This window comes from Rana temporaria, chromosome 8, assembly GCF_905171775.1.
Source record: "Rana temporaria chromosome 8, aRanTem1.1, whole genome shotgun sequence".
NCBI classification, from domain to species: Eukaryota; Metazoa; Chordata; class Amphibia; order Anura; family Ranidae; genus Rana; species Rana temporaria.
In genome coordinates, this window is record NC_053496.1 from 49,787,773 (window position 1) to 49,802,449 (window position 14,677).

The window sequence follows — 14,677 nt, forward strand, 5'->3', positions numbered from 1 at the left end:
CGTAAGTCCGAATCCGCGCCGTCGCAACTTTAAGCGTATGCTCAAACTGAGATACGCTTAAATGTTGCTAAGATACGACCGGCGTAAGTCTCCTACGCCGTCGTATCTTAACTGCATATTTACGCTGGCCGCTAGGGGCGTGTACGCTGATTTACGCCTAGAATATGTAAATCAGCTAGATACGCCTATTCACGAACGTACGCCCGGCCGTCGCAGTACAGGTACGCCGTTTACGTAAGGCTTTTTCCGGCGTAAAGTTACCCCTGTTATATGAGGCGCAGCCAATGTTAAGTATGGACGTCGGGCCAACGTCGAATTTTCCGTCGATTACGCCGTTTGCATAAGTTGTTCGCGAATAGGGCTGTGCGTAATTTACGTTCACGTCGAAAGCATTGACTTTTTGCGGATTAATTTGGAGCATGCGCACCGGGATACGCATGCGCCGTTCGTAAAAAGCGTCATTTACGTGGGGTCACAATTCATTTAAATAAAACACGCCCACCTCTTTGAATTAGGCGGGCTTACGCCGGCCAATTTACGCTACGCCGCCGCAACTTACGGAGCAAGTGCTTTGTGAATACTGCACTTGCCTGTCAAAGTTGCGGAGGCGTAGCGTAAATAGGATACGCTACGCCCGCACACAAATACGCGCTCCCTACCTGAATCTAGCCCTATATATTTTATGAAAGCAGGTAAGTAAAGAGGTAGTTCCAATCTTTTATGTCATACAAGTTCAGCACAACGGTTTATGAAGCGCAAACATTCATAGAAAAAATACACTAATGTAAAGTTAGGGCACAAAAATCCCAATCGTTCCAGTAATGAGCATGAGCCCAGCAGCTCCAGCCGCTTTCTCGGGTCCTCATTGGATAGATTGATAGCAGCTGCTGTCAATCAAATCCAGTGACACGGGAGCCCGGACGGGGGCCGAGTCCTGCTGTCTGTGTTAATGGACTCAGGAGAGTGCCCGAGCGGCTCTCCGTGGGGCACTCGATGAGGAGGTGAAACTAGGAGGGCTGCCCAGGAACCCTAGAAGAGGAGGATTGCACAGGGAGGGAAGTATAACATGTTTGTGTTTTATTTTTTATTTTTTTAACCACTTGCTTACTGGGCACATAAACCCCCTTCGTTCCCAGGCGAAATCTCAGCGTCGGGCACTGCATCGCTTTAACTGACAATTGCGCGGTCGTGCGACGTGGCTCCCAAACAAAATTGGCGTCCTTTTTTCCCCACAAATAGAGCTTTCTTTTGGTGGTATTTGATCACCTCTGCGGTTTTTATTTTTTGCGCTATAAACAAAAAAAGAGCAACAATTTAAAAAAAAAAAATTTTTTTTTTACTTGTTGCTATAATAAATATCCCAATTTTTTTTTTAAAAAACTATTTTTTTTCTCAGTTAAGGCCGATACGTATTTTTCGACGTATTTTTGTAAAAAAAAAAAAAAAATCGCAATAAGCGACTGGTTTGCGCAAAAGTTATAGCGCCTACAAAATGGGGAACAGAATTATGATTTTTTTTATTATTTTTTTTTACTAGTAATGGCGGCGATCTGCGATTTTTATTGGGACTGGGATATTGCGGCGGACGTATCGGACACTTTTGACACAAATTTGGCGCCATTCACATTTATACAGCGATCAGTGCTATAAAAATGCACGAATTACTGTATAAATGTGACTGGCAGTGAAGGGGTTAACACTAGGGGGTGAGGAAGGGGTTAACTGTGTAGCCTGGGTGTGTTATAACTGTGTGGGGGGAGGGGGGTGACTGGGGGAGGTGACCGATGCTGTGTCTCTATGTACAAGAGACACAGATCGGTCTCCTCTCCTCTGACAGGACGTGGAGCTCTGTGTTTACACACAGAGCTCCACGTCCCTGCTGTGTTCCCGACGATCGCGTGTACCCGGCGGACATCGCGGCCGCCCGGTACACGCATCGGGTCTTCGGCGATGCGTCGGGACAGTTTTTACCCGCCGCGCGCCACCCAGTGGCGCGCGCGGGTAATGCACATAAAAGGCCGTGTTTAAACGGCCACTTGGCACTTGAGAGCCGCGCTGCGGACGTATTTCGTCTATAGCGCGGATCTCAAGTGGTTAAACAAACTTTTACAATCACTTTAACTATGAATAATGGGCCTAGAATTATAGCTCTCACTGTGGCGTGTGTGACGATATGTAATGTGTATCGCCCAAAATTTTTTTGTACTATACTTTTTTAATTACAGAGCACAAAAACTCCCCTATGTGATGTATTTTTAGTGACAGGTACTCTTTAATAAGAAATCAAGAGTCTAAAAGCCCTCTGATGTCTCACCTGTCCTCTAATGCATGTAATGGAGTGTAGATCACGAATAGATGGAGCTGGAAATTTTATTGACTACATAAAAGTGCTAATAAAATAAAAAATGGATGCATTTCGGCGAGAGCCTTGGTCATATTTTTTATACATTGCTTCCAGGTTAGTCAATGGAAGTGGAGATCAGCAAATTGACTTCGCTGGTCTCCCTCCCCTCTACCTGGGTAGATTTAACAGGCATAGGGATTTACATTGCATCACCTCTGAAGCTCCCGCTGTCATTTTTTGAAGAGAGCTTGGTTGTTCGGAGCTTCACCCACACATCCGCGTCATTCATTCACAGTTTCCTGTGAATTTAATAACTACAAGTACTGGCACATGGCTTGTAGTTCTGAGGGTGATGGCACTGTAGTTTATTCACAATCCCTGTAGTTTTCAAACTGACAACCTTTATGGAGGTACGGGCTGAAAACTGCAATGCTTGTCCACAGAAGCCTGATATTGCACTTGTGATCTGCTGATCGAGGATGCTGTGCTTTCCAGGCTCCTGAAGGTAAAATAAATAAATGCACAATTGTTCTGCAAAAATATGTGCACACCTATGCCGGTTGCAATTTGCATATTCCGGGTGCATTTTTCATTTTTTAGACTGGATTCACATCTACAGTATGCATTTTTAGTGCTTTTTGCATTTTGCACATTTGCAGTACAGTCCATTTAGCATGGTTTTCTATGGAACACATTCTGTAGTGCAAAATGCAAAAAGCACAAAAAATGCATTGGTGTGAATCAGGCCTTAATACATGTTTTTGATCCATTGAAGTGGTTTTACATTGCATGTTTTTGATCCATTGAAATCTATGAAACCAAAAACACAACCTGCTGGTCCCATAGGAAACCATGTTAAATGGACTGTAGTGTGTTTCTGCAAAACTAAAAACACGCTAAAAAATGCATAGGTGTGAACCAGGCCTTAGGACCCATTCCCACCTATGCATTTTTAGTGCTTTTTGTATTTTGCAGATTTGCACTACAGTCCATTTAACATGATTTACCATGGAACACGTTCTGTAGTGCAAATCTGCAAAATTCAAAAAGCACTTAAAATGCATAGGTGTGAATCCATCGTTAATACATGTTTTTTAACTATTGAAGTCGTTTTACAATGCATGTTTTTGATCCATTGAAGTCTATGGAACCAAAAACACAATCTGCTGGTCCCATAGGAATCCATTTTAAATGGAATGTAGTGTGTTTCTGCAAAACTGAAAAAACTCAAAAAATGCATAGGTGTGAATCAGGTCTTAGGCTGGATTCACACCTATGCATTTTTTTGTGCTTTTTGCATTTTGCAGATTTGCACTACTGAACATTTTCCATAGGAAACCATGGTAAATGGACTGTAGTGCAAATCTGCAAAATGCAAAAAGCACCAAAACTGCATAGGTGTGAATCCAGCCTTAAAGCGGAGTTCCACCCAAAAATGGAACTTCCGCTTTAAGAGTAGGTCACCCCCTGACATGCCACATTTGGGGGGGAGCGGAAACCCTCTTTTTAGAAGGTTTCCGGTCCCACTTCCTCCCGGGGCTCTGGGGCGCCGGAAGGAAGTTCACCTCTCCCCCTCCCTCTCTGCAATCATCTGGGACACGTCACAGGTACCAGATGATTGCCTGGCCAATCAGGGCGCGGCTCGTGCATGCGCAGTGCATTCCCGGCTGTGAAGCCACAGCCGGGTGCCCACAGTCACAATACCGACACCACAGAGAGGAGGGGGAGATGAGCGGGGCTTTCGTACGCTCGCGGGCACCTGGGACATTTCAGTGTCCGAATAATAAAAGTCAGCAGCTACACTTTTTGTAGCTGCTGAGTTTTATATGGGTGGATCTCCACTTTAAACATGTGTTAAAAAAAAGCAAAAATTTCTCTGGCAGTGAAAGGATTCAACAAACAAAAAGTTCTTTGAAACAGAAGAGATTCTTGCAGATAGGTTTAACTTTCGGTACCAAAAGTGTTGTGCCTACAGGCTCCATGGATGGAAATCCATCACTAATGTGGCCATCATATGTTCATTAATATCTCAACTTGCAGAAAGAAGACTGAAAATGTGCAGATTCTGAAAGATGTATCCCTCTTTGTAGAACTGCAGGTGTCGGTGGATCATACAAGTATTTATGCCACTTTAGTCGTTTATTAGAAGATAAAACTGTTCCATATAAAATTGATTCAATTGTGTGTTAAGCAGTTTGGCTTCATCAGACCCTTTTTTCCCCTCACAGTCCAGAAGGCCACACTGTGCTAAACCTGAAGACACCAGACAGTATCACCAAATGGGAGACAGACGCCGTGTGTCTGGGAAAATCTGGTATTGGGGAGATCCGAAATGTTGGGCTTGTCACCTTCCAGGATTATCACATTGACCTAATTATACCTTACTCTGTGGTACAAGGAGAGAAATTTAAAATTGATGCCCAAATCTTCAGCTATGAGAAGAAATGTATTTTGGTAAGACCAATCAGCCATGATCTAATAATATACTATAATAAGTAGTATCTTGCAGTTACCCATAGCAACCAATCAAAAATATTATTTTAGCAGCTTAGAAAAGATGTTCCATGGCATAGATCAAAGGGTGAGTACATGGATTAAAAACTGGCTACGGGGCGAGTCCAGAGGGTGGTGATAAATGGCGTGGAAAGTGGGGTCCCCAGGGTTCTGTCCTGGGACCAATCCTATTTAATTTGTTCATAAACGATCTGGAGGATGGGATAAACGGCTTAATCTCAGTATTTGTGGACAATGCTAAGCTAAGCAGGGCAATAACTTCTATGCAGAATGTGAAAACCTTGCAAGAAGATCTAAACAAATTAATTAACTACATGGCAAATGAGGTTTAACATTGAAAAATGTAAAATAATGCATTTGGATGCCAAAAATATTAATACAATTTACTCGCTAGTGGGAGAACCTCAGGTGGAATCTAGGATGGAAAAGGACCTGGGGGTCCTAGTAGATGACAGGCTTAGCAATGACATGCAATGCCAAGCTGCTGCAAGCAAAGCCAACAGAATATTGGCATGCATTAACTACTTGCCGACCGCCCACCGTCGTTATACGTCATCACTTTAGAGATGAATATCTCGGTAACGGTAGCAGCTGCTGCCACAATCGAGATATTCATCTCTTCTGTGGGCGGCCGTGTTAACGATAATGGCGGTCTCCGCGGCGAATCCGCCGCGAGATCGCCGTTATCGGTGGCGGGAGAGGGGCCCCCCCCCCTCCCGCCGCTGTTCCGCGCCCTCCGCCGCTTACCGGAGCCGTCGGTAGCGGCGGAGGAGATCGCGACCATCCGGATGGTGAGCGGGGACGAGACTGAAGGAAAAATCTCCTTCGCCCGTCCCCATAGCTCCGCTGGGCGGAAGTGACGTCAAAACGTCAGTCCCGCCCAGCGTCTTAAAGAAACATTTTTTTTTTTGTCATTTGAAAAAATGACATTTCCAAATTTTTTTTTTTTTTTTTGCATTTAAGCCTAAATATGAGATCTGAGGTCTTTTTGACCCCAGATCTCATATTTAAGAGGACCTGTCATGCTTTTTTCTATTACAAGGGATGTTTACATTCCTTGTAATAGGAATAAAAGTGATAATTTTTTTTTTTTTTTTTTTCAGTGTTAAAAATTGTAAAATAAATAAAAATAAATGCGAAAAGCAAAAAAAAAATGTTTTAAAGCGCCCCGTCCCGACGAGCTCGCGCGTAGAAGCGAACGTATACGCGAGTAGCGCCGACATATGAAAACGGTATTCAAACCACACAAGTGAGGTATCGCCGCGATCGTTAGAGCGAGAGCATTAATTTTAGCCCTAGGCCTACTCTGTAACTCAAAAAATGCAACCTGTAGAATTTTTTAAACGTCGCCTATCAAGATTTTTAAGGGTAAAAGTTTGACGCCATGCCACGAGCGGGCGAAATTTTTAAGCGTGACATGTTGGGTATCATTTTACTCGGCGTAACATTATCTTTCACAATATATAAAAAAATTGGGCCAAATTTATTGTTGTCTTATTTGTTCATTTAAAAAAGTGATTTTTTTCAAAAAAAAGTGCGCTTGTAAGACCGCTGCGCAAATACGGTGTGACAAAAAGTATTGCAATGACTTCCATTTTATTCTCTAGGGTGTTAGAAAAAAAATATATATAATGTTTGGGGGTTTTAAGTAATTTTCTAGCAAAAAAAAATGGTTTTGTCTCGTAAACACCGACTCTGAAAAACAGGCCCGGGGCTAAAGTGGTTAAAAAGGGGATTAACTTCAGAGATAAAACGATAATTCGCCCACTCTACAAGACTCTGGTCCGGCTGCACCTGAAGTATGTTATCCAGTTCTGGGCAACAGTCCTCAGGAGGGATGTGCTGAAACTGGAGAGAGTCCAGAGAAGGGCAACACAGCTAATTAAGGGACTAGAGCAGGGATATGCAATTAGCGGACCTCCAGCTGTTGATGAACTACAAGTCCCATGAGGCATAGCAAGACTCTTGCAGCCACAAGCATGACGCCCAGAGGCAGAGCATGATGGGACTTGTAGTTTTGCAACAGCTGGAGGTCCACTAATTGCAAATCCCTGGACTAGAGGATCTTAGCTATGGGGAAAGACTGCAAACACTGAACTTATTCTCTCTGGAGAAAAGACACTTGAGAGGGGATATGATTTCAATGTATAAATACCATACTGGTGACCCCACAATAGAGAGAACTTTTCCGCGCAAGGGAATCTAAAAAGACACGCTGCCATTCACTAAAATTAGAAGAGAAGAGGTTTAACCTTAAACTGCATAGAGGATGCTGTGGAATTCTCTTCCACAAGCAGTGGTTTCAGTGAGGAGCATCGATAATTTAAAAAAACTATTAGATGGGCACCTAAACGACCACAACATACAGGGGTATACAATGTACTATTAACATAAAAGCACACACGCAGGTTTTTAAGCTCACAGACTATGTAACATTTGCTTTGTTGTTGATGGCTGCTTTGAATTTTGAGTAGCACTTTGCACAAGTACAACATTAGTAATGTAAAAGTGCTTCATGTATCCAAACTCACAGTTTAATCATAGTTTTTATTCAAACTTCAAGCTTTGAGATGTGCCAGAAGACGTATGTCTCAGAATACAGAGAACGAAGGTCTGGGAGCTCCTGTGGGGAATGGAGCCCTTTAACATTTTTGTAGCTTCACTTGACTTTCAGTTCTATACCAAATTATCAGTCAAGGCAATGAGAAAATACACATATGATGCTGGTGTATTTTATACTGCAGGGGTCAATATTTTCGCTAAAGGCCAGAGCTTCAAAAGACATAAAATGAACAAATAAGTGTACGTAAAGACAAAACTTTTTTTGCTTTTAAATTTGTATAGAGTAGAGGATAGTCAAGACTCCTTTTCTTTTTTCTTTTCCTCCTTATGCTTATAAAAGAGATTTCCCCTCACCACCTGTCCCAGTGTAGCAAGAGCTGAAAGCAAGAGGAGATCTCTGCAAAGTGAGGGGGATATGCCCTCTTAGAGAGTTGTCACCAGGACAAGTTTGCTAATTGAAAGATTTTCTGTCACTTACTGCTCCTGTGACAACTCAGTGGTGTGTAGTCAACATAATTTGAAACGCAAGCTGGCCAAAGAAAGTGCAATTTTCTTTCCCCATCAGCACAGTCAGTGCTGATAGGGGTATCCCTTTCATTAAAGCTATTGTGTTTTCTCGGCTATAACTGCTGGCAATATTTGCATGAAAAATCCAACAGGCTGATGTACCCAAGTTGATTGATCGATCAACTTGGGTACAATTAGCCTGCCCATTAAAGGTTCAAATCGCAGGTGAAGTCCCTGCTGACCTGGCTGAGATTTGAGCCATCTATAGCCGGCTTCAGTTTCAACATCCTACAGTGGGAAGAGAATTTTTTGATGCTGTTATTTGAATCAAGAATTTTTATTAAACAATTCCACATAGATACTATAAGTTTGCCAACTCTCTCTTTCTAAAGTGCTATCTCATTCTCACAGGTGGCAGTGTCTCTATCTGAAGTTGATGGTATCCATACAGTCCAAGGCAAAGACCAAGCCCGATGTGTCTGTGATGGTCATGTTAGCCATTTCAGCTGGGATGCCACAGCTACAAAACTAGGTACTGTTTGACGTTATTACAATATATTTTCCTTTTACCCAGGAAGAGAAGTTGGCAGCTCTGCCTGCATGCTGTAATTCATTGATTTATAGCTTTCATCTACTTATGACTAAAGCTGTGTTAGGAAAAATTGGATGATAGGGCAGATCCTAACACATATACTACTTTTAATGTATATGTATTCGTGAAAGAAATTAAGGAAGGCTGACTTCATATTAAGGCTCAGAATTCATGTGGTCAACTTTAGCATAAAACCTAAAGCCTAAGTCCACCTTTCTGAACATGTTATATGTTACACCCATATTGGGGTGTGACAGGTAACATGTACAGCATGCACCTCTGGTGACAGGGGGATCTTCTCCCTGCACCCACTGTCACAATTTGAAATCAGCATGGCCGTGTGGGCCTCTGCCCACTCGGCCACATTATTTATTCACAGTTTCCTGGGAATGAATAGACTGCGAGTCAGCCATTGTGCCGAGGATTTGTAGTTCTCAATGAAATGCGAGAGCGCTGGTGATCTTCCTTCTCTCAATAACTTCCTCTCTGTAAGGGAGGTACGGGCAGAAAACTGTCCTGAGAGTCTGCAGGAGCCTGATATTGCACCTGTGATCTGCTGCTTACAGGTGTAATGGTCTACTCTACAGGCTCCTTAGAAATATGCAAGAAAAATTTGCATTTATTCTTTTTTTTTCCAAAGTGGGGCCGAGCTCGGCATTCTGTGTCTATGCACGCTAATGCTGGACTTGGGAGCGCACCCACAAAGTAACCCCCAGGGAGAGTGCTTCTGCCAAAGGGTTTACCAATGCGAGGAGGAGCCACGAGCACCGTCATGGGACCCCAGAAGACGATGATCCGGGCCACACTGTGCAAAACGAACTGCACAGTGGAGGCAAGTATGATATGTTTGTTATTAAAAAAACAAAAAAAACATAGGTTTACAATCACTTTAAAGTGTAAGTTCACCTTTACAGAAAAATCTGTAAGGTGAACTTACACAGGTCCCCCTCCTCTCCCCCCTTGATCCCGCTGACCTGGACCGCATCAATCTCTGGCTCTAAGCCACGGTATATCCGCGTCAGGAGCCAGGGGGTTAGAAATCCTCTCTCTGTCTTCACATCTGACAGGACAATCAGTCCTGTAAGTTCACCTTTACAGAAAAATCTGTAAGGTGAACTTACACAGGTCCCCCTCCTCTCCCCCCTTGATCCCGCTGACCTGGACCGCATCAATCTCTGTCTCTAAGCCACGTTATATCTGCGCCAGGGGGTTAGAAATCCTCTCTCTGTCTTCACATCTGACAGGACGGGCTATGCGGCTGCTGATTGGTCGGCGCTGCTAATGTGACGTGCTGATCAATTGGAATGCTCCAAAACAATGTTTTGGAATTCAGCTCAGGGGATTTCTAAGCCTTGGAAACACCTGCTACGGGTATACCAGGGCTTAGAACCGGGGATTGCCACAGTACAGGTCAGCTGGTCAGCAGGTAAAGGTGAACTTACCCTTTAAGAAATAGATTACCTTCACTTGTCTAGATAATTTATCCTTAGCTTAGTAAATGTGGTAAAAATGTACTTTGCAAAGAATACCCAATCACGTGCAAAACAAAAATTTAGCAACATCTTTTTTGCTTGAATACAAATGAATGATAGAAGTCATCAAAGCTTCACTTTATGCACTAAGCCAAGGGAAAATGACATTGCAATGTGAAAATACTTTGCTAAGTGAACAGCCTAATTGCTTTGATGGTAAATCAACCTGAATGGCTTGTATGGTGTGGAATTTAGAAAGCCAATGATTATCCTGTATATACCGGAGTTCTGGATAAAAAGTTCACCAACAGAAAAGGTGTGCATAGCTCCGCCCACTATTCTTATCCCAAACTCAGTAACAGAATAAACTTTTTTGTCTTTTGGTTTGCAATTAACTGAATCTGCAAGTCTGCTACTGTTAAACAACAGATATGTGGCCACCATGAAATAATACCTAAGGCTGGCCATACATTACAGAATCTTGTACAATTTTCCTTTAGATTTTTTTTCCAAAACCATATTATATGAGGTCAAGCCTAAACCAGGGCTCAAGTGCTGCGGGAACGCGTGGGAACGGAGTTCCTGCACTTTTTTCACAGCAGGAACGCAGTTCCCTTTGCAGGACTAGAGCAGCCGAGCCAATCCTTCACTAAGCGGCGATGCCCAGCTCTAGTCACTGTCAGGGGCAGGCGAACCTTAGTAATCCTTTGTTACTGGCCGCTTCCTGTATATGGATTCATTGGGTAGTGTGCGGTATTCCGTTACTTCCTCGATGCCGCAATGTCTCTGCTGGGAACTTTTGTCATTGTTCCCAGGAGACATTGCAGAGGTCTGCCGCGAGTTATCGCGGGATTTAGAAAGAACTTGCTTCTTTCTAAGCAAGCGGTTTAGTAATTATGCATATGAGCGTATCATTTTTTTGGATCTTGGGTGAGAGTTCCCACACTTTTTTCCCCAGGACTTGACCCCTGCTAAACACTTTCAATTTTGTATGCAATCAGGCAGGCCTTTGCACTATATAATTGAAGGTAAATCTAAAGGAAATTGAATAAGATAATTGTGTAACGTATGGCCAGCTTTAATCTCAGTTAGCATGGGTATAAAATAGAGCATTCAAAATATATTCCCTAATGCTTTGAAGCACTTTCTGACGCATGGGAAGGAAAATGTTTTCCTGTGGGCTGTAAGTAAAAAAATATATGTACTGTTTATACATATGTCATTTTATAAGAAGTTATTTTATATGGTTTAGACCCCTTTCACACTGGGGCGTTTTTCAAAAGCGCCTGTAAAGCGCCTGAAAGAAGCCTCATCTGCAATCCCAGTGCTTTCAGAGCCCTTTCACACTGCCAGTGCTCGAAAAACGCTGGTAAAGCTCCGCTAAGACCTCTATCACACTGGGGCGTTTTTCAGGCACTTTGACGTTTAAAAAAAAGCACCTCAATGGGAAGGGGCGCTGCAAAGAAGCTGCTTGCAGGATTTTTTTTTGACGCCCTGCCAGTGAAGCACCTCACTGTGAAAGCACTCAGGCTTTCACATTGGGATTGCAGATAAGGCTTCTTTCGGGAGCTTTACAGGCACTTTTTTTTAACGTTAAAGCGCCTAAAAGATGCCCCAGTGTGAAAGGGGTCTGACTTGAAATAAATTAAGCTTCCAGACTGTGCTGTGCCTCTTATGTTGCTGAAACCCCCCCAATTCACTGATGCTATGTGATTAAAAAGTAATAGCCACGAATATAAAAATAATTACACTTTAGTATTTAATAATGAGGGATTTGGTTGGATGTTAAAGCCCTCCTATTTTGTTTTTCAGATAAAATCAAGATTCATATAGAAAGTGGATCTATGGAGATTGAAGGGGACTGCAAGGAAGACCATCTTCTGATAACAAAGGATCACAAATCAGATTCCATTGAAAAAACCATAGTGGTCAAGGTGAGGACTCAACATGAAGGTTAAAGTAGAACTTAGGACAAAACTGTTTTCATAAAACAGGAAGTCAGAACAAGTCCCCCAAAGCGAAGGCATCCCTTATTGTTACCAGGGTTACCTTTTGGACGATTTCCCTTCTATTACTGTTCTGCAGACAACCCAAAATTAGGGATTTTCTTTTACTTTCACTTTTTTTTTAAAGATTTTTATTATTTTTAAGGAGTAACAAAACAAGAAAAAGACACAAATGTGACCACATGCTTAGTGTCAGAACGCAGGATAGTACACATAAGCAAGATATGCAAGACTAGGAGTAAGTAGTGACAGTATTAACAATGTCAGCGAGATATGATGCTTATATCTATTTTCAGTCCATATTTTCCAAGATTTGTCAAGGGATGAGCATGATAGGGTATTTAAGCTATTAGACTTTCAAAGGTATCTAGTATTATTTAGTATCTAGTATTTTTACATCTGAGATATTGATAGATTTAGTACCCTTGCAATTTTGGAGAACTAGTGTGCGATAGCCATTGGCTATGACTAAGGCTGCACGCTGAAAGTCGTAAGCCCTGTATTATTTTGTACCACACCAGGATTAATACATTCATTCATTGTGGAAGATCGAGCTGCTGGCTTTCCTTTATCTAAACGTTTGCTCAAGTGCTAGGAGGACACTACAAGCCAGTGCACTGACTGCTCACCACAACTGGGAATTACTACAGGTGTTTTCTACTATATTTTATCCTCTTTTGTCTCTCATCTTCCCGCTGTTGGTAGAAGGAAGGGGAGGAAGTCACAGAGCGGTGGCCAGAGTATACAGAGCTGCAGCCACACCTTTCCTTGACACAGCTGCTCCAGCTCCCTAATGCTGGCCTGGGCAGGGGAGAAAAGGCATGGTCCTTCCTCCCCGAGTCCAATCCTGTCATTCTTCCATTGGTGAAGCGAGCAGGAAGGAATCCACAGGACCCGCTACACTTAGAAGAGGACCATAAAAGGCATTTTAAATATTTAGCGATCCACACAAAAGCTTTACCTTTCACTGCGTGTTTTGTCACTGGAATAGGAATAAGGAAAATATCTTCAACAAGAACACAATTAGCAATACAGGCTTTTGTATTACTGTAGTAGGACAGGAATTGGTGCAAAATCTACACAACTGGGACACAAACAGCGATAAAGATGCAAGAGTTGTACCATCCCTTCTCACTCCATCAAAAAAATAAAATTAAATGACAAATTTTCCACATTCCTATTAAAGGGGTTGTAAAGGTTTGTTTTTTATTTTCTAAATGGGTTCCTTTAAGCTGGAGCATTGTTGGTTCACTTACCTTTTCTTTCGATTTCCCCTTTAAATGTTTTTTTTTTTTCTTTGTTTTCTTTTCTGAATTTCTCACTTCCTGTTCCTCCTCAGTAAGCTGTTCTGGCTGACTAACCCCCATGGATGATGGTGGCAAGTTTACTGAGGAGAAACAGGAAGTGAGAAATTCAGACAAAGAAAAAAAAAACATTTAGAAGGGAAATCGAAGGAAAAGGTAAGTGAACCAACAATGCACTAGCTTAAAAGGAACCTATTTAGAAAATAAAAAACAAACCTTTACAACCCCTTTAAACTCTAGGCTGATATATAATCTCATTGAATGTAATAGGTGCATAAAAGTCATAGCGGTAATTGCCTTTTTTACATACAATTGACCAAATTACATGTTTCTTTCTCAATATTAGACTTCAGTAATCATATTACTTCAACATTTAATCATGTTTTTTTTTATTTTCAGCCCATGGGATATGAAGCGCAAATCACAGAGACCCATCTTCTATATCCTGCAGGTAAAGGAAAGGTAGTGGGCACAGGATATGTATGAACAGGGCTAAATATATATATATATATATATATATATATATATATATATATATATATATATATATATATATACACACATATGAGACAGGTTTTTATTTTCAGAATGATCAGACTGTGAAGAAATGTCTTACTTATGTGCTATTTGTTGCATGGGTCACTGGTTTATTCCTAGCCAACCACAAAACAAATGACTACTGTATGATTTTTCACACATTGGATCTACTATGTGATATCCGCCTTCTGAATCAAGGTTGTCTATCTCTATAGTTCCATAGGCATTGATAGTGAAACTGCTACATGATTACAAACTTTGTTCTGTGTCTCTGTCTAACAATCGGTGAGTGCCGGTGGATATCCAGTTCCCGGCACCCACAGTTTGACTAATGCTGTGAGTAATCACAGCAAAAGCGGCCCACTGACAGCGTGCAGGAGATATATATATATATATATATATACACTGTGTATATATATATATATATATATATATATATATATATATACTGTATATATATATATATATATATATGTATATATATACACGTGTATATTCACACATAATTCCGCACAAGACGGATGCTTTGTAGCAGTAAATCTGCTATAGGGCGGTCCTTATCTGGTTAGCCACTTCTGGACCGCCCACCGCACATTTACTGCAGCAGGGCGACCAAGCTGAGCGAAAAAACATACCTGTACATTGTTTTTTATCCCTGTGATTTGACACGGCGGGAGCCAATCAGTGGGTCTGGCGGACACGATGTCCGCTGGAACCCACCGATCGTTTACATTGTGTAAACAGAGTCACTTTAGTGACTTTACAAACACTTTAACCATGAATAATGGCCTTAGAATTACTGTTTTCACTCCAGCTTGTGTGACGATCTGTAAAATGCG

The 14,677-nt window shown here is 41.9% G+C and overlaps 1 protein-coding gene across 1 annotated transcript in view; it reads left to right on the forward strand.

The window, feature by feature from the left end:
* LOC120946920 (alpha-2-macroglobulin-like protein 1) overlaps window positions 1-14,677 on the forward strand; it is a 174,381-nt gene that overhangs the window by 82,720 nt on the left and 76,984 nt on the right. Inside the window, exons 19-22 of the mRNA XM_040361744.1 lie at window positions 4,573-4,798; window positions 8,339-8,459; window positions 11,804-11,925; window positions 13,701-13,752. Of these exons, the coding sequence (XP_040217678.1) occupies window positions 4,573-4,798; window positions 8,339-8,459; window positions 11,804-11,925; window positions 13,701-13,752 (521 nt within the window). The remainder of the gene's footprint in view (window positions 1-4,572; window positions 4,799-8,338; window positions 8,460-11,803; window positions 11,926-13,700; window positions 13,753-14,677) is intronic.